Genomic DNA, 21,027 nt, shown 5'->3' on the forward strand with positions numbered 1-21,027 from the left:
TTAGGAGTATTTTTTAGTTCACAATAAATATTTCTCATCGACCCCATCACAGTTTGCAGTATTTTTTTAGAATAGTAACTAACAGATTTTATCCCTGTAACAAATAGTAATTTTTACTTGATTTTGATATAAAACATGCAGATAACTATAAAGATTTTAAAAGGTCAAGACATTACATTAAATGTGAGTTCCATTAATGCAAATCCATCCATTGATAAAGAAAAACTAATTTCATAGGTTGAGCCGCATACTTTAATATCGGAAATGAAAAAGGAAATTGAAAGTAAATTGCAAATACCATTGCCAGAGCAAAAATTGCTTCTGCTTGGGCGTACATTGAAAGATGAGAATACTGTTTCCGCATATCCAAATTTACATGAAGGGTGTAAATTAAATTTGGTAGTGATGCGTCCTCGAATAGAAGGACTACGAGAGGTAAGAGGATAAAAACATGAAAATAAATGGTTAATGCATCATATTAATAAATTTTCTTTTATGGTCGTAGATCCTGCAGAAATCATTTCGAAAATACTATAATGAACCACAAGCTGACAACTTGGTTACTGCTTTTATGACCGATTTTGAAACGAATTTAAAACAAATGAGCGTGGACGATATTGAACGTTTATCTGAGAGTTTATTAGGTGTATAAATTAGAAAAATCCAATAATATAATTGAAGTTTCTAAGTAAAAATTAATATTGATTTCTTTTATATTTCGTAGAATTAGGGTAAATGGGCCAGTAAACGGACATTTAACTTTTTTTTCTAATTTATTCTTCAGTATATGACAGGCAATCAATGATGTGGAAACATGTGATAGCAATTCAGGACATTTAACTATTTTTAAGAGTAGAGAGTATCAGTTTTTATAAACAAGACTAATTTTCTTTATTAAAGATTTTTTTTTGAAATAAGCCGCATTTCTCCAATAACCGGACATCAAACATCCAGTGTGCGGACATATATATTCTGTAAGAAAACAAAACAGTATTTAAGAAAATAATATTAATAAATTCATAAATTTTAATTGAAAGTTAAGAATCCACCATCACCCAACATGCGCCCACTTTCAGTACGGCCGAGAAACCAGCTATTTGGCATGCTGTTTGTTGTAACTTTTCGGTGCCATAAATTTCCCCGTCTTTGGACATAAAGAAAATATAGCTTACTCGCCAATAAACATGATGGGGCTTCTAAAATGTCCTAATTTTTACTATTCTTCAGAAAATTAAGCGGCTCGGAAAACTACTTTATAATTATTTACTCGTTAACTAAGCCTCTGTCCTTATTAATGGATTTAGCTTCTCTCAATGACAACCCAGGATTACGTGTTGAGAATAGCGGAAACCACTTTTTTCCTGGCCTTCCATCTTTAAACGACATTTTTTTTACCACTGTCTTTGATTATTTTCTGGACTGCATGCCCAACGAACCGCACTTATCTAACACCTCTCTACCTATGGACCGATCCCGTCGAAACAGCACGTTTCTTGGACCTACCGTTAGATGACGTTGATGATATCCAACCTAACTACCCAAACGGGGATTAGTTAACAGCTACAACAACAACAACAAATTTGTTTTCTGGATCGTGTTCAGAAAATCGTCCTTTTTAATAAGAAACCCACATTTGCACAATTTTAATATCCATGAAACAATGATATCTTCTTCTAACTTTGTCAAATATGATTGGGATCCCAATTTGAAGGAAACCTCAGACATTTTTCTGTTGAGGCGATCTTGAATGGCACTTAGGAATTCCACAAATACTGGATGCTTTTCGGAAGCTTAACGTATTATTTCAGAAATCTGCTAACGCCTTCTTCAAAGCTTCTTTAGCCGGAACACGTTTTTTATGCCCCTTTGTTTATTACCCATTCTAAAAATTGTTTATATTAAAATAAAACTTATAGAGCATTGAAACAACTGCCTGTCTGGATACTGGAATACGTGCTTTATCTCAATTTCTAGTAACCGGACATTGGAATTTAACATAACTATAATTTCATTAAAGTTGAATTTATCAATAAAATTAAGTTTTTTTTATTTAGATTATTACCAAAACTAAATATTTATTAACATGCTTTTAGACACAATAACTTATAGTTCCTGCTTGCAAAAATCTCTAGGCCATTAGCAAAAAAAAAATAACTGAATCACACATTGCGATACGTGCACCAACTAAAATTTCTTTAAATAAGTCAGCGACGCCATTATCAGAAATCTATGCTTGTCATACCGTTAGAAATCGTTGGCTGCTTCGATTCAATTTTTTCTAAGCATCCCAGTTTTAACGATTTTCTTAGTTTAAATGCAAATCCTGAGTAGTGTCCGATCACTGGGTGGTGTCCGGTCACCGGCACACTTACCCTGTATGGAAATTGAAAGGATATAACAATTTTTTTAAATATTGGTATTTGCTTTATTTATTCGGTACGTGTTCCAGATAATAAAATAATTGTTTTAGTTAAAGTATTTCCTCAAACCTTTTCGTTATGATTATGTTTTTTTTTGATAAGTTGTAAAGTAAACATTCGACAATAGGTAGCAAGCCCGTTCCAAAAAAAAAAACAATGTTTATATTTTTCCGTAGGGAACTAGAACGAATGGCCCTGAACTTTATTTTAATACAGCAGACACATTGTATTTTTCTGTCAACAGACCAGTTGTCGAAAATGGTGATAATATTATTTTCAAACATCAGATCAAGCGTAGAACTGTTACCAAATCCATTTCCTTTCAGATCACGCCTTGTTTTACAACAACAAAAACTTAAGGTTTATCATTTGACTATCAGTAGTGATTGACTTACTGATTTTGGTGTGGTGAGTTTTGCTATTTATAATAGACAGAGTGATTTTTCTTTAGTTAAATTGTTCTTTATTTTTTGGACAGCATAAGACAACTCTATATGAAACATTAATCTTCTATCATTAAAAGAAGTATGTACAGTAAAATATAAAGGTTTTAGAACTCTATTAAAGTTTTCCATCAATATTTTATAATACATTTTTGTTAATACTATCCCATAGTACTTGATGAATTTTTACTCAACTGTCACTCTGAAATTTTAGCTACGAATCGAACCACACAGAGTAAACGGAAAGTGAAAAAGATATCACAAAACTTTAAAATGCATTCTCGTATCTGTACCGTTGCCATTCCTCAATTTTCAAGGAATTTGATTCGTGCGTTCTCCAAGTCAGCAAATAAAATGGCTCCAATAAAGGTTTGTTATAAAAATGAAGTTTTTATACAGATTACTAAAATGTTTGTATATTTTATTATGTTATTACATAACTTTTTATAGTATATAATATGTTCTTATGTTACTACAAACGTAAAAGTAAAACATTGCATTGCAATATTGATTTCTGAATTCGGTTGAAGATTTTTGTATTCAAGGTCATGGGCAATATCGACCTATTACGCTACTTTTACCTAAAACTAGTTATAATTTATTACAGTGTGTTCTTATGTATAAATACTATTGGTTTACATTTGTAGGTTGGTGACAAACTCCCTTCAATAGATCTCTTTGAAGATTCGCCGGCAAACAAAATAAATACCGGGGATTTGACATCAAATAAGAAAGTGATAATCTTTGCAGTGCCTGGTGCATTTACGCCTGGCTGCTCCAAGGTGGGTATAAGTGCTCAATTTATCAATTTTCGATGATTCATTATAACTTTTTTTCAGACCCACTTACCAGGGTTTGTATCGAATGCCGATGCGTTGAAAACTGAGCAAGGCGTAAATGAAATTGTTTGCGTTTCTGTAAATGATCCATTTGTTATGTCTGCTTGGGGTAAAGAACACAATACTGCCGGTAAAGTACGCATGTTGGCTGATCCTTCCGGCTTATTTGTTAAGTCTTTAGAATTAACAATTGACCTACCACCACTGGGTGGTTTACGTTCAAAACGTTTCTCAATGGTTGTAGAAAATGGCGAGGTGAAGGAGTTGAACGTGGAACCCGATGGCACTGGGCTAAGCTGTTCTTTGGCAAACAACATTGGAAAACATTAAATATTTTATGTATGTTCACGTACATATGTAATATGGCGTATAGTTTAAGAGACTACTGTTACAAATGAAAATATAGTATCCGTAGATAAATATACATACGAATATTATGAGTAAATGGAAATGGTTTCTAGTTTAATGAAGAAAAGTTTCACGTTTCGCTTGCATTTTTTAAAATTTTCTTGGTCAACTTTCAAGTAGTTGAATAGAGTTGTAAGATATTCAGCATAATACATTAAACATTTTGGCCAAGAACGTGATATTATATGTTGGCATTTGTTCACGTGTAGAATTATTGTGAATGGGAGATAAATGGTAAAAGCGTTATCATAATAATATAGCCTATTCCAAAAGTGATGTTTATATTTCTACAGATGTACAATGCTGTTCTTAAGTCGTATAGCAATTATTTGTGTGCATTTTTTGATTATTGCTCAAAATAAACATACGATAAATGGCCAAGGCGTGGAAAATGAAAGTGATAAGTCAGTTCTATCGGCAAGTCTTTGTAAGTAAATATTCTAAAAAGTTTGGATTTAAAATATATAATTATAAAATATTCTACAGATTCAAAGATATTTAAGGAACGCCGTAATGAGCATCACACAGTAATAAAAAAAATGATTGCATCAGAAAATTATGAAAAAAACTTTAAGCTGCTAAAGCTAGCGTACGGCAAAATCTTTCAAGTAATATAAAACCAAATAAAATTGCATTTACATAGCAAGTTATGACTATTTATATTTCTGACCATAGCTTATCAGGGACAATAATATTACAATAACATCATATGCCTATGAACCATTACGGGATGGATTTGCTCCAAATAGTGATTTACAGGAGGCAGTCAGCATAGTTATGGAAAACTGTTGCATAGCTGCCGAAAGTCTGATACATTTTCCAGAAATAAGTTATAGAATTTTTGGTAAACAGTATTCGAAATGGAAATTGATGCTGAATTGGTGTTATGAGTTTGTTAACTCTTTTCCACATATTATTGATGAATCTACTGCCAAATTGATGTCAATTTTATTTCAGGAGATTAACGAAGAGTTTCGTAACCCTGACTATGTAAATCCTTACCATGAAGCACCTAAACATCAAGGAGAAAAAAAGGAGAATAAACGCCATAAGAAGTTTAAGAAAGGTCCATCTTTGAGCGGAAGTAAAACAGAGCTATAAAATTTTTAGTTTGCATTGTATATTACGTATAAATCCTAAAGTAAAATGTAAAATACCATAAAATTAACGATTGTCGGTATTTGGGGCAATTTTTTGCTGCAACAATTTGCCATAACCTCCTCGCCCGGCATCATAGTCTGTTCGGTATTCATCTCGCACTTGCCCACCAGTCTTGCCGCGACCATATTGACGCCCCTCAATAAAACCTGCGTCCCAATCTACTCGTATTAGGCGATCATCCAGCCGTGTTCCGTTCACGTATCTAATATAAGAAATACTTCTGTAAAACTCAAAGTATTTGATTATTTTACTTACCGCATGGCCATTTCTGCGTCTGTACGCATATAATATTCAACAAAACAAAATCCGCAAGGTGTTTTTTTGTACTTATCTAAACCCATCACTATACGTCTCACTTCACCGCAGCGGGAAAATAATTCATGAATTTGTTCTTCGGTTGTGTAAAATGACAGATTCCCCACGTATAGCGTACACGATTCACGTAGTGAACGCTCTTGATCAGTCCGTGAGCCCTATAAACAAGTGAGAAAGTTAAACTTTTTATACACAACATTAATATAATAAATAATAAATACTTACTTTAAAATGCTGATCTCGGTATGAGCTTAAGTCTACTGATCCCGCTGACATATCTTATGTTGAGAATTTTATTTCAATAAGTTTTTGCGGTAAATATTTGTTTACGATTGTAAAATAGTCGGCACCTTCCAATGAAGAAACGTCAGTTTCTACTGAAATGTCAAATTGCATTTTAGCGTTATGGATAGTTCACAATAAACTTGAACTACGATAAGAAAAATTAATATAGTGAGCTTAGTTGCTTGCCAAACATAAATTAGTACACCAACGAATTAAATAAATTACACTATACCAGGGAAGGATTATAATAATTAGAATTATTTAATTATTGGAATAAATATGGAGCTAAAATACCCACGCAGTTATAGATATTAATGATGTGCAGGTAGAAACGGATGAAATGTCACAATTGCTGCTGGAAATTATGGATAAATTTCATCTCGCAAAGATCATCTAAAGATATATAATATATCAAAAAAAAGTGCAAAACGAATAAGACAGAAGTTGAAAAATCAAGGTGCGATATTGTCATTAATCATGCTCAGTAGAATGGATGGTAGTGCAGAATTAACAGAGACACAACATAAGAAATATCAAAAGCTGGCTAGTGAATACTCAAAAGTACGCCCCTACACACAAATAATTCGTTTAACTAAATTAATTTACATTTTTACTTCATTTACTGAAGCTGCGAGCACGGGCTGGTGTACTTCGAAATGCTGTTTTGGATGAACAATCAAAAGGAGAAAGTTTACGTGAACAACTACGACAAAGTGAAACTGCACTCCGTCGATCTGAGCAGGAAGTCGATTCATTAGGTTTTCGTAATAGGCAACTCGAGCACAGAGTCGCGGCTCTTCAAGATGAAATTGCAAAAAGGGAGGGACGTACTAAAACTGACAAAGAATATGTACGAAAACTTTCAATAGCTGGAAAAGGGCATGTTCTTGGAGCAGCTGGGGAAGAGGATATGGGACAAGATGCTCTAATTTTCGAAGAACTACAAAAGAAAATCATGGAAAATGCAGAATTAACTACAATGGTTATCTTAGTGTCTTTTTTTATCACATATAATTGATATTATTAATGTTTTTCATTCAAGGTTGACGACAAGGAACATGAGCTACAAATTCATGGTGAACGCTTGCTGAATTTGCAAAAAATGATAGAAAAGCGAAACACAGAATTCACAGAGACCGAAAAGAGTTTCCGCCGAGATTTTGAAGTATTGCAGAAGAGAAACGCAGAGCTCGAAAGTAAGCTCGTTGACGCAATTAGTATGGTAAAAGTGAGAACAGTGTGCATTTATATGTGTAACTGACATTATATATTCTTGCAGTTAGGTAGTGAGGATGCTCTGAGTGCTACTGGTAGTGATCATACACCATTACATGTTGCTGCGCAGCATCATGATCAATCAACATTGTCTACAACATCAGTACCAACAGCTGAAGAACGTATTTGCAGTCTAGAAAAAGAAATGGTTCACTGGCGGACACAATATGAAATTTTAAAAATTAATGAAGCTGTAATGCTAAACGACACAAAAAATGGATTGTATGAAAATAATATTACATGCTCGTCAGCTATTGTTCCAGAGTATAGCAATTGTAGCTGTAGCAGTACAGCAGCTGGTTTGATGGTTAAATCTAGCTCAACGGAAGTAAAAAGGTATTTAAAACTTGTAATACAACCTTTTAATGTTGAATACAAAAAAAAAACATATTTTCTTTTATGCGTGTTAATGAAAATAATTTATAAATGATAGCTCACGCGACTCAAATAAAGAACCAACATTACCGCCCACAAAAGAACAACTTCTTTATAACAATTTTTGCCAAAAATTTGAACATCTTTTGAAATCTAAGTACTTGGCTGAATCTCGAATGTTTTCATACGAAACGGAAGTGGAACATCTTCAAATATGTTTGGAAAATGCGACGCATGAGTTAAATTCAAAGGATGAACAGATAGAAAGCATAAATCAGGCATTAAAAATGCTAGAGGAGGATTTGGTAGTAATTATTTTTATTTAAGAAAATAACCATATATTAATAAGGTGTTTTTAATTAGGCTACCACACGCATTAATTATGAAGAACAAATCAGTGTGCTTACGGAACAGGTAATTAACTTAAGTGAGCAGCTAGCCGCGTCAAAATAGAAGCAATTGCTTTGAAATCGTTTGGCACATAGCTAATTTAACTCGCAAATAAACACCGTTCAAAGATTAAACAATAATTGTAAACTTTTCGAAGATAGATACCATACTTGAATATTGTAACGTGCGCAAGTATATATGATCGTATTTTAATTAACTTAGTATACCGTAATGGTTGATCATTTAGTTATCTTAAAATAACAACATGTTTTCTTGAATGTTAATACAGTGACTACTCTAGATCCCTCGAACGATTCCTAAATACACATTGTGTATCTTGTAAAACTTTGTAAATTAAAAAAGCATATATTTAATAACAACCGGAATAATTTATATTACTATATGTGTAACTTTATAACATTTATAAGAATTGATAAATGGCAATATATATGACATTTATGAAAACAGAATAAAAATCAATTTGACATCGATATTTTCATAGTTACTTCTAATCTAATTTGACAGAAAAAGAGGAGCCGCATGAACAACCGTGCTCCGCCTGTGGATTAGCTAGTATTCGAAAACCAGATCTGATTAATTCCGTATGATAGTCGACAGTAGCACCAGAGCAGTACTCTAAAGATAGATTATCAATAACAACTTTTGCATTTCCCTCGCCGAAAACAACATCATCATTTTTTAATTTGGTGTCCAAATCAAATTTGTATTGAAAACCAGAGCAACCCCCACCTTCTACAGTTATACGCAGAAATGCTTTACCATTTTCTGAAATTTCCTGTAGCCGTTTAATACAAGAATTACTAATCACTAGCTCCGCATCGCCTGAAGGAGGCTTTGAATCTTCAGAGGCGATCTTCGGGTTAACATCAGTTTTCATCGTAGATAAGTTTTGTAATGCGTTACGCGTAAATACAGATATTTGTCTATAAAACATTTCATATAAGTGAAATACAGTTGCAATTAACCTTCTTTTTACCTGTGTCGCATAGGACTAATCCAGTTTCGTAATACAAAAGCCATTTGTTAATCGTTCCACACTTGTAAAGTTTATATTTATGAATTATACAGATTTTTAATTTCAATTGTTAATAATTTCCTATGTTAAACGAAAATGAAGTCAAAACAAAACTTGCATAATCACACTGAACACCCTGCTTAACAACAGCTGTTTTAATAAAGAATCCAAACAATAAATATTGAATAAAGAGAAAACTAGAAGAATTTTACAATTTCGAATAGCCTTGCTGACATATCCACGTGCATGAAATATTTGAAAACAAAATAAAGTTAGTATTTAGTTCATTATAGTGAATATAAAAAATAATAATTACAAAGATGGCAAGAAGGCCTGAACATTTGGCACCACCTGAGATTGTAAGAGCATTTCGTAATTTCACAGCTAAGTACTAACTTTTTCCTAAACCTTGCAGTTCTACAATGATGATGAAGCTAAAAAATACTCTACCAAGTAGGTGCAATGGAATGCAGGAGTATTATATTAATAATTTATATTCCTATATTTGTAAATTTAATATTTCTTAAAGCACACGGATAATAGAAATTCAAATTGAGATGGCAGAGAGAGCCTATGAATTACTTACCCTAAATGAAGATGAGCAGTGTTTGATACTGGATATTGGTTGTGGCTCTGGTCTATCGGGAAGTGTGTTAGAGGACAATGACCACATTTGGGTTGGTGTTGACATATCTAAATCAATGTTAGACATAGCTGTTGAACGTGATGTAGCTGGAGATCTTGTGTTGGCAGATATGGGAGACGGTATGGCATTCAGGCCTGGTACCTTCGATGGCGCCATATCGATATCTGCCTTACAATGGTTGTGTAATGCGGATAAAAGTACACATAAACCCCATAAAAGGTTATATAAATTCTTTTCAACTTTATTCTCCTGTTTGACACGTACAGCCCGTGCTGTATTTCAATTTTACCCGGAAAATGCAGACCAAATTGAAATGGTCACCTCACAAGCCATGAAAGCTGGATTTTATGGCGGCTTAGTGGTGGATTATCCCAATTCTACCAAAGCAAAGAAGTATTTTCTAGTATTGATGACGGGTGGTACTACACCGATGCCAAAAGCGTTAGGTAAGTAAATATTGCGATTGCGAAAGTTTTGAATCTAATGCTAATTTTAAATTTCAGGATCGGAGGAAGAAGAAAAACGAATAAATTATATTAAAAAGCGTGATATGTGTCGAGAAGCTCGAGGTAAACCGATGAAGAAATCAAGAGAGTGGATATTAGCTAAAAAAGAACGTAGGCGACGCCAGGGGCGTGACACCCGACCAGACACAAAATATACGGGAAGAAAACGTAGCGGAAAATTTTAGTTCGAAAGATCAAAATAAGCTATTATTTATATTATAATTTACCTAAATTAGCAACCCTTTCTTTACAATTCTACGTTTAAAATAATAACAAAATCTTCGAAACATACAGTAAAAAATTTTACATTGCCACTTATACATTTCTTTATCACAATTACGTTTCAGCAGGAGGGGATTTGGTACCAATGTTTCGCTCTGAAGAAGCTCGAATGGCTCGCTCTTTTGGTGCATCTAGTGATGATTCAGTGTAGAATATTGCATACATTGCCACCACTATGAACACAAAACCGAATAGTACCATTTCGTTTTGTAAAGCTAGTACATGATTGCGGCGATGTGTTTGATTTCGATCAAATCGCGCTTTAGCATCTTTTCGTCTTTGGAAAGATTTTCCGTAGTGTGCGCGGGACCATTCATCAAAGTCATATATAGGAGTTCGTCCCATTTCATCAGCAACTTGCGATTTTTTAAAACGAGATTTGTAAAACTTCGTTTCTGGATCATCTTCTACCTCAGGCTCATATTCGGCTGGCCTTTTATACGTAGCTCCTGCTGTATGTATAACACCTGTAACATGACAATGGATTTAAATTGCAATTTTTGAATGAAACAATGTGTATACCTTTGTCATATAACCTTCTAAGTCGGTAGTTACCAAGTACTTCATATGCCTGCGAAATTTCACGAAATTTTTTTGCAGATATTTCACATCCTTTATTTTTGTCTGGATGATATTGCATGGAAAGCTTATAATATGCTGACTTTATTTCATTCTGTGTCGAGCTCTGTGTTATTCCAAGAGCTTCATAATAGTTGGTGCTTCTCCATGGAGAACTTGTACAAATATGCTGCACATTACTAATATTGTTAAAAAAGTGCGTCTGTAAGAAGCTGCGAAATATTAACTGACACTTGGTGTTATACATTGCACGATCCACCGAGTGGGCTGCCCTTTCTCTGATTTTTTGGAGTAGTTTTTACTACGATTATATCATTATGGTACGTTCAAGGGATTTTTAGAATGTTTGACAAAATACACATTACAGCTGAAAGTCTCTCTGCTGTCATTCAAACATTTTCTATTTTCTTAGTTCTCTACGATTAAAGAATGGAATGAGTAATACGATAAAATGACAAAGCAAAATAGAGGATGAAATAATTGAAAACAAACGAAAGTAAAAAGTAGAGAAATGTCGACTAAATTTATTAATAGATTTTTCATTGGTTTTTGAACAGGCATTTTAGCATGAAATTTTCTGAATGAGCTTTTCTGAGTTTTCATGAAGATTCGGGAAAACTGTTAATTTTGTGCGAGCAACGTAGAATGTTATCGAGAATATTCGACAGTCAGAAAATCTAAAATTATTCATGCGCTACAACCTTATAAAAGTGGCCAGCAGACAGCAGATGGAAGATTAGTTAAATCTCGAAAAAAGGCGTGACATAATATTGTATTTATATACCTTATTTAACTTTAATTATAATTATATTTAAAAGTTTGATTTATTACAAATTAAATAATGACTGTTGAAGGCGAAATAGAAGCTGTTACCTACAAAGACGAAGGCAATAACGCTTTCAAATCTGAAAGATGGGAGGAGGCTGTAAAATGTTATACAAAGGCTATAGCAGCCGGTGAAAAGCATAAGGAGTTACCCATTTTTTATAAAAATCGAGCTGCAGCCTATTTAAAACTAGAGAAATATCAAGATGCTCTCAATGATTGCACCGAGTCTTTACGTATTTCAACAAAAGATCCAAAAGCTTTGTTTCGACGTGCGCAGGCCTATGAAGCATTGCAGAAATTTGAGGAGGCGTACAAAGATGCTACTGATTTATTTAAAGAAGATCCTACGAATAAATCAGTACAGCCGATGTTGCAACGCTTACATCGAATAGTGCAGGAGCGTGTGTCACAAAATGCAAAAACTTCAACTAAGGTATATATTATATATAATACCTCACAGAAATAGATTAATAAGATATTTTAGGTCAATCAAATGATGGATATCAGTTTTGATATGGGAACTCCTTTAGATAAACGTCGTTCGGGTGCCAATAATTTATTAGTTCTAGCTAAAGAAGAGGTCGGCGCAGACATGCTTTTTAAAGCTGGATGTATTACGAAAATTTCTTCAATTACCAAAATAGAACAAGACCCCGAAATTTATTGCAATCTAATTCGAGTCGTTGGTGAGTTATGTGGTAGATCCGTGGATCGAACAAAGGCAGTATTGAGGGAATTGGGTGTACCATGGTTTCTACATGTCTTAGATCACAGGCACGAAGAACGTGTTACGGCAGCCCAATACTGTTTGCAAGCTATTATTAATTCTTTGTCGGGCATGGAAAACAAGCCAGAAAGCAAGCCAAAAAAAGAACTTTGTGAGCAGAATAAAAAAGAAATTGACACACTCCTTACTTGCTTGGTTTACACTATAACTGATCGGACTATTTCCGGGCCGGCACGTGATGCTATTATCGAGTTATTGACCCGTAATATTCACTATACAGCCCTTGAATGGGCGGAGAGATTAGTTGAAATACGTGGGTTACATCGGCTATTGGAAGTATGCTCCGAGTTGGAGGAATACAAATACGAGAGTGCCATGGAGATAACACCATCTTCACGTACAATTGCTTCGGTGTGCATGGCTCGAATTTTCGAGAACATGTACTATGATGAGGCAAGAAAGCGTTATTCAGATCAGATTGATGAGTATGTTAAAGATAAGCTCTTAGATCCCGATATGGAATCAAAAATTCGGGTAACTGTTGCTATTACTTCATTGTTGTCCGGTCCATTAGATGTGGGAAATCAAATTATAGCAAGGGAAGGCATTTTACAAATGATTTTGGCCATGGCCACCACTGATGATGAGTTGCAACAACGCGTTGCTTGTGAATGTATTGTAGCTGCAGCTTCTAAAAAAGACAAAGCCAAAGCATTATGCGCTCAAGGTGTAGATATATTGAAAAACCTGTATAAATGTAAAAACGACAATATACGCGTACGTGCGTTGGTTGGTCTATGCAAACTTGGCAGTTACGGTGGTCAAGATGCTGCCATACGACCGTTTGCTGATGGTGCTACAAGTAAATTAGCCGAGGCATGTCGTCGTTTCTTGATCAAACCTGGTAAGGATCGTGATATTCGCCGTTGGGCTGCTGATGGGCTGGCCTACCTTACCCTCGATGCGGAGGTAAAAGAGAAACTAATTGAGGACAAACCAGCAATTCATGCTCTCGTTGATTTGGCACGCTCCGGCGACCAGTCTTGTCTTTATGGAGTAGTCACCACATTTGTTAACCTCGTTAATGCCTACGAGAAGCAAGAGATGTTGGAGGAGATGATAGAACTAGCGAAATTTGCCAAGCATCATATACCAGAAGAACATGAATTGGATGATACGGACTTTGTATACAAGCGCATTACTATTCTTGCTAATGAAGGTATAACAGGAGCATTATGTGCACTTGCTAAAACCGAGAGTCACAACTCTCAAGAGCTTATTTCCCGAGTACTAAACGCTGTATGTGGTTTACAAGAGCTACGGGGTAAGGTTGTGCAGGATGGTGGAGTCAAAGCATTGTTACGAATGGCGTTAGAGGGTACAGAAAAAGGAAAACGTCAAGCTTCACAAGCGTTAGCGCGCATCGGTATTACAATCAATCCTGAGGTAGCGTTTGCTGGACAGCGTAGTTTGGATGTTATAAGACCACTGTTGAATTTACTGACCCAAGAGTGTACCGCATTGGAGAACTTTGAGTCGCTTATGGCTCTAACAAATTTGGCAGCGATGAATGAGAGTGTAAGGCAACGTATCGTTAAGGAGCAGGGTGTTTCGAAAATCGAAATTTACCTGATGGAAGATCACTTATACCTAAAGCGGGCAGCGGCACAATGCATCTGTAATATGGTTATGTCGGATGAGGTTGTGAAGATGTTCGAAAAACCTAACGATCGTGTTAAGTTTCTTGCATTGCTATGTGAAGAGGAAGATGAGGACACTGCAAAAGCTTGTGCTGGGGCATTAGCTATGTTAACCTCAGTTTCCAAAGTATGTTGCGTAAAAATATTAGAAATTAGTTCTTGGCTACATGTTTTGCATACGTTAATTGCCAATCCAAGTCCCGATGTCCAACATCGTGGCGTGGTAGTTATATTAAATATGATCAATGCAGGCGAGGATATTGCCAAGAAGCTTTTCGAAACAGATATTATGGAACTTCTTAGTGGTTTGTCACAGTTGCCAGATGACACTCGTAATAAAGCTCGGGAAATCGCTCAACAGTGCCTAACTGCAGCAGAGCGCTATAATCTTATTGAAAGGTCGGTTGATGCCGTGGTGCCAGATGTGTTCCAAGAGGCGGCGCGAGTTGAAATAGACGAGCAATAAACTGCCTCTTACGTCTTATGGAGAGATTACAATAAGTGCCAAAAGAATTGTATCCGTAATTACTTATGTGAATATTTTTAAGCTATTACAATATACACGTTGCTCTTTTAGTTTTGTACTAGTACTAGTAAACAATCATTTATTCATTTTATCATTAAAAATTTGTATGAAATTGCAGAAATTTTATCCTTGAAAATTATACGGAACAAATAGTATTTACATACTCAAACATATGTGCATGAATGCATCTTTTCAATCTGTCTAAATTAATGCGTATTGCATTAGGTTAAATATAAAAGCATCTTATATACATACTTATTTCTTTAATATTTGTTTTTGTTTCTCAACGATATTTTGTAAAACTGCTTGGTGATTGAGAAGAATAAAAATATTTAAAATTGCTTACATTAACATTAACTTCAATTGCACTGAAGCTGTAATACCCTTTACAAATAATGGTTCGCGAATATACAGACAGACGGACATGGCTAAATAGACCCAGTTTGTCACCCTGATCATTTATAAGTATATTTTATAGAGCCTCCGACGTTTTCTTCTGGAGAATTAAGTAACTACTAGTAATTCAAATAAGATATAACATACTGTATAGCGCTTAGGCCAAACACATTGCGACCATTAAAAAGGCAGACAATTTGTATGTAAATGGGTACCTACCAGCATTAATGAATGATAGCAAGATCAAACCTTTAGACACTTTATCTAATATTTATTTTAAATAAATAAATTATTTATGCCAATAGTAAATCAATTAATCCATATCTTCAAAGTATTCACGTACATATATATTTATAATGAAATAAAATTTACAAATTCTAATATAATTTCAATTATTTATGAACACTTCATGTATTTATATTACAATTGTTTTTTAAATTGAGTTGTAGCTGTTTATTTAAATATTTTTATAACTGCTCCATTTTGATACACAGTCAATATCGTATCCCTGGAATGTTAACATTTTCAATTAAAAACAAATTAAGACGTGCTTATTTGAAATAATTGTAAGATATGATTTCGGCAGCAGTATTTGTTTGATTTTGGGAATGTGTGCAAATTAAAAACCAAAGTTTAAAGAAATACTTTATTAAATGAGTCGCTTTAAAATGTATAATACCATACTTTCAGTGAGGTTTTATATTAATTCGAAATTTTATTGAAAAAATTATAAATTTTTGATTTGGTCGTCAATTTCAGCGAATACGATTGATTCGATTTGATTGCAATAATACCGAACACGACGTATATTACTTAAAGGATGCAGATATGTAATTCTGTTTTCACGGAAATATACAATTTTTATATATGTATGTTATATAATCACCTGATACAATTCAAGAAACCGTTTTAATAAAATTAAAACTTTAACTACATTTTATTTACTCTTTAAGTATTTACTTGACTAGAGAAACAATCCAATCGGCATTTCGTAAAACTTGATTTATCTTAAATAAGAATACCTTAATGTACATATGTATGTACTTATAAATACATTGTATTTATTATAATAGATAAATTTACAACAAAATTAATTGTGAACAAATTATAGCACAGTGCATGCGCATATACTTGTATGTATATGTAAAATGTGTGTATGTACTCTGTAAAAAATTAACTTACAGCTATTCCTAATTGTGTTTTTGTTTACAACTTAAAATGATAATTTTTATAAGCCAAATTGATATTGCACAAAACGCAAACAATTCAGGTTATTCGAATCATTTTAGTTTATCCAGCAACTTCTTTAATTACTTGCACACATTGCACATAACTGTATCCAAATAATGGTCTTCAAATTGTTATAATAAAAATACTGAGACTATATACATTCAAATGCAACCCATTTAAATAATCAACAAATGATGAATATGAATATCTTAAAGTTCACACATTTTTGCCGGAACTTCATTTTTCACTCTTCTGTGAACCTGTGCGACTATGTGATGTACATAGGTGTGGGTATTCAAAGTGCTTCTTTTTATTGATAATTTTAATTTTTGTTATTCCTAGCATTCGTAAGTAAATACATATTTTAACTCATCCATCGGGTGTATATTAATAAATAACAACAACAAAAACAATTCAAATATATAGTACCCACGTAATTTGTTTATACATGGTAAGTACATATATACATATGTAAATAAAAATGTGATTGCTCATATATAGGTATAGTAAAGCGGGCATTGCTAACTACAGTAAACCCATTTGCTTTAAACCAATACATACGTACATCTGTCATGTTAGTTTTGTGTAAATACAATTACGAATAACAACAATAATTTTACATAGCGAAGCGTCAACGTCCAAGCTTGAAATTTTCAAAGTATACGAAAAAGCAGAAAATTAATAAATAAAATTTAAAGTTTTTATTTCACATATATACATGGAATTATCTCTACCAACCTTCTGACTATAACTAAGTCATAACTTTGCCTGTACACTACACCACTTGTACGGTAGCAAAGGCACTGAATGTCACCTTCTTCGGGAATTCGGATCCTGGTGAGCCACGCGTCTTTATTACTGGCTTCAGCGGATGTCGGGGCTTTAGTGTTAACAGGCCTGCTGATGCCGCTAATTCTTTTAATCTTTGTGAGAATCCACTCGGCGAGTTTATGTCTCTTGTTCCCCCGCTGTTTTCGCTGTGATAACCGTCTACATTGTCCACACTTCCGTTATTATTGTTGTTACAAGAAGAAATGCTCACAACATTCGCCTGCGATAACGGTACATTATTCACAGTCGTGGCCGTATGCACCCTATATACTTGTCCATTCGTGGATGGATAAATTATACTGGAAGCGCCACTGCCGTTGGACGAGGTTGCTGGAGTAATGTATCTGTAAGTATAAAAGAGAAACTTTTCATAAGAACTGTTCATTATGTTCTTTTAGCCTAATTGCACGAAACCACACAAACGATTCCAATGAAACTTTCAATAGTGAAAAGTATAGTTTATTTTTCGAATATCCAAATGTAGCAAAAAATTTTGTGTACTATATACATAGGTTAGTATAACCTTGCGTATTGATTAAAATAAATATGAACACATATATCCCAAAAATCCTTTTTCCTCTAAGAATGATAAGGGATAAATTGGCTGCATTAACAAATCATGATTTGAGCTTTAACTTTTCACCACACATGTTTCTATAATTGTTTACCTTTTCTTATTGCCACTTCCCTCCAGTTTAACTAATTTGAGCGACAAACTTAGTTGATGAACGTTTAGTAGCGTTAAGTATTGAGGAAAAAAACAAGAAAATGGAAAAAGTGTTTTTAGTGGAAACAAACAGATTAGTTGATCACACGTACAAATCAAGTATGTTCATGTACCCGGCAGGAAATTCATCACCATGTTTAAAAAAAGCTCAAAAGAATTATATCTTATTTTCAATTATTCCATTTTATTTCTCTATTCGTCTACCATTGAATACAATACAATATAGTTAGTACATTAAACTGAAATCTACAAGTTTCTGGGAATGGAACGTCAGCCCTGCACCACGGTAATTTTAAAACTGACGCAATTAATGCTATTGAGATTCCACAAAAAATTACGAATTGGGAAGAATTTTACGAATTTTCCTTGGAAACTAGGGAATTTTCCTGCAGGGTAAATATGAATATACATACATAATTTTAAAATCAGTATGTATGGTAAATGTTGGGCTTAGAGAGATAAACAAGTGAGTCAGTGATTCAGCTCTTAGAAAAAATAACACGGTGCGTTGGTAATAGTATCTCGACTCAAGCGCTCACACAGATCATAAATTACCATATATACGAGTAATAGCTGCTAATTGTATTAATTAACAGATACGCCCCTTGTTCACGCTTGTGATGTATGGACGTTAGCAAGAATGAAGATTAAAACGCATGCTATTTGAAAATATAATTTTAGACATATCGGATATTAGAAATTATTTGGTATTCAAATTTTACGGGGTAGGAAAAATGTTTTGAAAAGTCCGAAAAACCTTTGAATTGTACTTTTGGTTTTTAAAGCAATAGCTTACATTATTTTTCTTTTTGTCTCCTAAAATTACCATTGGAAATGAACTTGATAATATTGGTAAAAGGATTCAGGTGGTATAATTACTTGCCATTTAGTTAAAACGACATAAACACTAAAAAATGAAAAGCGAGTGTTGTTGGTATGACATAATACACAACACTCGCATTTCATTTTTCGGACGCTAAACATATAAGGTGGATAGTGCTGGAAGATAAGCGTATGCAAAGAAATATGATTTTTTCAGAAGGCTATTAAAAGAAATTATATAATAATATTCTTAAATGTTTTCACCTCACCACAACTGCTTATTGATAAAATAATAAACTTGTTCAGGTAATATTATATGTATGTAAGTAGTTACTCAAACTGGCGACATTGTGCGAAATATAGAAAACAATACGTTTGTACTGCTGCAAGTGTGGTATGTACATATACCTATACCTATATATAATTAATGAGTTGCATTTCGACTGACAATCTCATTCCAATATATACATATCTCCACGTACACTTGCGTGCAAGAGATTGTACGAAAAGTTCATAACTGCTCACACCCCTTACGTACATGTATAGTATATATTACGACAAAGATGCATTGTGACGGCTTGAGGGCGTGGGAGTCCACCAGCATCTTAATGCTTCCATTGTTTTCAACTGTATTGTAAATGAGCAAAGATTTCCATGACTGTGAAAATTGCTTCGATATTTAGATAGAAATGAAGATGTTTTTGAGAAATTAAGGAATCAAATGCGAGTAGATCGCTCCAACAAGCTGGCCTTGAAGTGCCAATTGTGTGTTGTGTTCAATATTGGACCAAGTATTTAGATTGCCAGATGGTGGATGTTAACATTGAACTTATGACTTTTAAATGTCATTGCCATTATGGCTATGGGAAACGTTCAACAGCAATAACAATAACATAAGTCGACTTATTTAAAGCCACTGATTGGACCACTATATATTTTTAAAAAAGTTCGGATAGTTGTTAAAAGTTTGATGGATTTCTTTTCTACAGAAGATTAATATGTAGTGATATATGTATTTTATTTTTATTTTTTTTTTCTATAGAGAAGGAAATACATTTACGTATGCCAGGCTTAGGTATTTCGCTCTGGGTATGTCGGACTTGAACATTAGCCTGGTGACTTGCTAATGTTAATACCGACTAAAACCTCCCCTTTCTTCCGGCCTCATATTCCCCCCGGAACCGCCGCTAGGCATTACTTCGTGGGGAGAGGATTTAGTTACTGCTCTTCCTTCCGATAGCTAACATGTTATTTCTTCTTTCTTCTAGTTGTTGTCTTTTGCTCTTCTTCTTTTGATGGACCATTGAACTATTTAACTTCAAATATACTTAAGAAGTTGAAAAATTTTGGTAGACGAGCATGTTTTTTCGGAGAACTATTGATTTGTAATCTTAACATTAAAAATCATTTATATTAATGCATAATTACACGTTGGTGTAACGGGGTGTAGTCAAGCTTCTGGGTATATACTCAATTCCTACTCTTGTGTCCTCACCGCGAACCCTGGAAATGTGAGCAACCCTTGTGTAAGATGCGGTAGCCAACCCGTGTGGAGCCTAAGGTCACGGCTAAAAGAGAGGAAGCTTCAGCGGAGCCACTCCGACATATTCGTTGTCTAAATGAAGCGTCTGTTCACCAAAGAGAGAAAATTTACTATCGATCGCATTTTCACCATGCGGCAAATCTTGGAAAAGACCCGCGAAAAGAAGATCGATAGACACCACATCGGGAAGGACCTCTCCGAGTCGTTCGATATCTCCCTGTCCCTGTCGAGAGAGAGCTAAATAGAGAAGGTATAATCTTCTATAAGAGTATACAGCTGCTTGCGTACGCCGATGATATTGATATCATTGGCCTCCAAAACCGCGTCGTTAGTTCTGCTTTTTCCAGATTAGATAAGGAAGCGAAGCGTATGGGTCTGGTTGTGAACGAGGACAAGACGAAATATCTCCTGTCATCAAACAAACAGTCATCGCATTCACGACTTGGCTCACACGTCACTGTTGACAGCATAACTTTGAAGTCGTAGATAATTTCGTCTATCTTGGAACCAGTATTAGCACCTACAACAATATCTTGCCAACAAGTGCTACTTTGGACTGAGTAGGCAGTTAAAAAGTAAAGTTCTCTCCTGACGAAAAAAGACAAAACTCTACAAGTCCTTCATCATTCCCGTCCTGCTATATGGTGCGGAGGCATGGACAATAACAAGATCTGATGAGTCGGCATTAGCAGTATTCGAGAGAAAGGCTTTGGCAATGGCGAAGACCGCAGTGATAG

At 34.4% G+C, this 21,027-nt stretch overlaps 9 protein-coding genes and 1 long non-coding RNA gene across 10 annotated transcripts in view; 5 read left to right on the forward strand and 5 right to left on the reverse strand.

Moving 5' to 3' along the window:
* The first annotated feature begins 24 nt into the window (after nucleotides 1-24).
* LOC106615925 (ubiquitin-like protein 4A) lies at nucleotides 25-699 on the forward strand. Its single transcript, XM_014232316.3, has 3 exons — nucleotides 25-183; nucleotides 238-435; nucleotides 506-699. The coding sequence occupies exons 1-3, from the start codon at nucleotides 136-138 to the stop codon at nucleotides 650-652; spliced, it is 393 nt and encodes a 130-aa protein (XP_014087791.1). The 5' UTR covers nucleotides 25-135; the 3' UTR covers nucleotides 653-699.
* A 122-nt stretch (nucleotides 700-821) lies between these two features.
* Nucleotides 822-2,866, reverse strand: LOC106615907 (uncharacterized). Its single transcript, XR_004978639.2, has 3 exons — nucleotides 2,490-2,866; nucleotides 2,063-2,373; nucleotides 822-972 (listed from the first exon to the last, which is right to left on the reverse strand). It is a non-coding gene; the product is annotated as an uncharacterized lncRNA (long non-coding RNA).
* A 211-nt stretch (nucleotides 2,867-3,077) lies between these two features.
* On the forward strand, nucleotides 3,078-4,153 carry Prx5 (Peroxiredoxin 5). The gene is made up of 3 exons (XM_014232311.3): nucleotides 3,078-3,232; nucleotides 3,511-3,645; nucleotides 3,703-4,153. Exons 1-3 carry the CDS (start codon nucleotides 3,137-3,139, stop codon nucleotides 4,030-4,032), a joined length of 561 nt encoding a protein of 186 aa, XP_014087786.1. The 5' UTR covers nucleotides 3,078-3,136; the 3' UTR covers nucleotides 4,033-4,153.
* Nucleotides 4,154-4,256: 103 nt separating this feature from the next.
* On the forward strand, nucleotides 4,257-5,274 carry LOC106615944 (coiled-coil domain-containing protein 134). Its single transcript, XM_070112904.1, has 4 exons — nucleotides 4,257-4,344; nucleotides 4,404-4,537; nucleotides 4,597-4,718; nucleotides 4,786-5,274. The coding sequence occupies exons 2-4, from the start codon at nucleotides 4,411-4,413 to the stop codon at nucleotides 5,209-5,211; spliced, it is 675 nt and encodes a 224-aa protein (XP_069969005.1). The 5' UTR covers nucleotides 4,257-4,344; nucleotides 4,404-4,410; the 3' UTR covers nucleotides 5,212-5,274.
* Cbp20 (cap binding protein 20) lies at nucleotides 5,209-9,049 on the reverse strand. Its single transcript, XM_014232344.3, has 4 exons — nucleotides 8,909-9,049; nucleotides 5,812-5,963; nucleotides 5,527-5,744; nucleotides 5,209-5,473 (listed from the first exon to the last, which is right to left on the reverse strand). Exons 2-4 carry the CDS (start codon nucleotides 5,860-5,862, stop codon nucleotides 5,275-5,277), a joined length of 468 nt encoding a protein of 155 aa, XP_014087819.1. The 5' UTR covers nucleotides 5,863-5,963; nucleotides 8,909-9,049; the 3' UTR covers nucleotides 5,209-5,274.
* unc-45 (unc-45 myosin chaperone) lies at nucleotides 5,981-15,092 on the forward strand. The gene is given in 8 exon segments (XM_014232337.3): nucleotides 5,981-6,432; nucleotides 6,500-6,853; nucleotides 6,914-7,093; nucleotides 7,151-7,482; nucleotides 7,580-7,826; nucleotides 7,885-7,971; nucleotides 11,787-12,221; nucleotides 12,273-15,092. Coding segments are annotated over 8 exon segments (4,128 nt in total). The 5' UTR covers nucleotides 5,981-6,348; the 3' UTR covers nucleotides 14,682-15,092.
* On the reverse strand, nucleotides 8,281-9,049 carry LOC106615945 (iron-sulfur cluster assembly 2 homolog, mitochondrial). Its single transcript, XM_014232343.3, has 2 exons — nucleotides 8,909-9,049; nucleotides 8,281-8,855 (listed from the first exon to the last, which is right to left on the reverse strand). Exons 1-2 carry the CDS (start codon nucleotides 8,950-8,952, stop codon nucleotides 8,420-8,422), a joined length of 480 nt encoding a protein of 159 aa, XP_014087818.1. The 5' UTR covers nucleotides 8,953-9,049; the 3' UTR covers nucleotides 8,281-8,419.
* On the forward strand, nucleotides 9,167-11,315 carry LOC106615942 (18S rRNA (guanine-N(7))-methyltransferase). The gene is made up of 4 exons (XM_014232338.3): nucleotides 9,167-9,306; nucleotides 9,363-9,400; nucleotides 9,477-10,039; nucleotides 10,097-11,315. Exons 1-4 carry the CDS (start codon nucleotides 9,268-9,270, stop codon nucleotides 10,282-10,284), a joined length of 828 nt encoding a protein of 275 aa, XP_014087813.1. The 5' UTR covers nucleotides 9,167-9,267; the 3' UTR covers nucleotides 10,285-11,315.
* On the reverse strand, nucleotides 10,279-11,207 carry LOC106615943 (dnaJ homolog subfamily C member 30, mitochondrial). The gene is made up of 2 exons (XM_014232339.3): nucleotides 10,904-11,207; nucleotides 10,279-10,848 (listed from the first exon to the last, which is right to left on the reverse strand). Exons 1-2 carry the CDS (start codon nucleotides 11,205-11,207, stop codon nucleotides 10,436-10,438), a joined length of 717 nt encoding a protein of 238 aa, XP_014087814.2. The 3' UTR covers nucleotides 10,279-10,435.
* The window catches only part of LOC106615978 (uncharacterized), a 33,100-nt gene continuing 26,859 nt past the window's right edge, over nucleotides 14,787-21,027 (reverse strand). The window contains exons 2-3 of the mRNA XM_036372736.2: nucleotides 17,106-17,542; nucleotides 14,787-17,010 (exon numbers count right to left, since the gene is read on the reverse strand). Of these exons, the coding sequence (XP_036228629.2) occupies nucleotides 17,143-17,542 (400 nt within the window). The 3' untranslated portion in view covers nucleotides 14,787-17,010; nucleotides 17,106-17,142. The remainder of the gene's footprint in view (nucleotides 17,011-17,105; nucleotides 17,543-21,027) is intronic.

This window comes from Bactrocera oleae, chromosome 2 (genome assembly GCF_042242935.1).
Source record: "Bactrocera oleae isolate idBacOlea1 chromosome 2, idBacOlea1, whole genome shotgun sequence".
In the NCBI taxonomy this organism is placed as follows: domain Eukaryota; kingdom Metazoa; phylum Arthropoda; class Insecta; order Diptera; family Tephritidae; genus Bactrocera; species Bactrocera oleae.

What these genes read in the sequence shown, in the direction of transcription:
- Prx5 (XM_014232311.3), top strand. Translation starts at nt 3,137, where the DNA reads ATGCATTCTCGTATCTGTACCGTTGCCATTCCTCAATTTTCAAGGAAT. An exon ending in ATAAAATGGCTCCAATAAAG is followed by an intron (nt 3,233 to 3,510) that starts GTTTGTTATAAA and finishes TTACATTTGTAG; the next exon opens with GTTGGTGACAAACTCCCTTC. An exon ending in TTACGCCTGGCTGCTCCAAG is followed by an intron (nt 3,646 to 3,702) that starts GTGGGTATAAGT and finishes ACTTTTTTTCAG; the next exon opens with ACCCACTTACCAGGGTTTGT.
- LOC106615943 (XM_014232339.3), bottom strand. Translation starts at nt 11,207, where the DNA reads ATGTATAACACCAAGTGTCAGTTAATATTTCGCAGCTTCTTACAGACG. An exon ending in TAGAAGGTTATATGACAAAG is followed by an intron (nt 10,849 to 10,903) that starts GTATACACATTG and finishes GTCATGTTACAG; the next exon opens with GTGTTATACATACAGCAGGA.
- LOC106615944 (XM_070112904.1), top strand. Translation starts at nt 4,411, where the DNA reads ATGCTGTTCTTAAGTCGTATAGCAATTATTTGTGTGCATTTTTTGATT. An exon ending in AGTTCTATCGGCAAGTCTTT is followed by an intron (nt 4,538 to 4,596) that starts GTAAGTAAATAT and finishes AATATTCTACAG; the next exon opens with ATTCAAAGATATTTAAGGAA. An exon ending in CGTACGGCAAAATCTTTCAA is followed by an intron (nt 4,719 to 4,785) that starts GTAATATAAAAC and finishes TTCTGACCATAG; the next exon opens with CTTATCAGGGACAATAATAT.
- LOC106615942 (XM_014232338.3), top strand. Translation starts at nt 9,268, where the DNA reads ATGGCAAGAAGGCCTGAACATTTGGCACCACCTGAGATT. An exon ending in GCTAAAAAATACTCTACCAA is followed by an intron (nt 9,401 to 9,476) that starts GTAGGTGCAATG and finishes TATTTCTTAAAG; the next exon opens with CACACGGATAATAGAAATTC. An exon ending in ACCGATGCCAAAAGCGTTAG is followed by an intron (nt 10,040 to 10,096) that starts GTAAGTAAATAT and finishes TTTAAATTTCAG; the next exon opens with GATCGGAGGAAGAAGAAAAA.
- Cbp20 (XM_014232344.3), bottom strand. Translation starts at nt 5,862, where the DNA reads ATGTCAGCGGGATCAGTAGACTTAAGCTCATACCGAGATCAGCATTTT. An exon ending in ACCGAGATCAGCATTTTAAA is followed by an intron (nt 5,745 to 5,811) that starts GTAAGTATTTAT and finishes ACTTGTTTATAG; the next exon opens with GGCTCACGGACTGATCAAGA. An exon ending in GACGCAGAAATGGCCATGCG is followed by an intron (nt 5,474 to 5,526) that starts GTAAGTAAAATA and finishes TTCTTATATTAG; the next exon opens with ATACGTGAACGGAACACGGC.
- LOC106615945 (XM_014232343.3), bottom strand. Translation starts at nt 8,952, where the DNA reads ATGGCTTTTGTATTACGAAACTGGATTAGTCCTATGCGACACAG. An exon ending in ATTAGTCCTATGCGACACAG is followed by an intron (nt 8,856 to 8,908) that starts GTAAAAAGAAGG and finishes AATGTTTTATAG; the next exon opens with ACAAATATCTGTATTTACGC.
- LOC106615925 (XM_014232316.3), top strand. Translation starts at nt 136, where the DNA reads ATGCAGATAACTATAAAGATTTTAAAAGGTCAAGACATTACATTAAAT. An exon ending in GTCAAGACATTACATTAAAT is followed by an intron (nt 184 to 237) that starts GTGAGTTCCATT and finishes CTAATTTCATAG; the next exon opens with GTTGAGCCGCATACTTTAAT. An exon ending in GAATAGAAGGACTACGAGAG is followed by an intron (nt 436 to 505) that starts GTAAGAGGATAA and finishes TTATGGTCGTAG; the next exon opens with ATCCTGCAGAAATCATTTCG.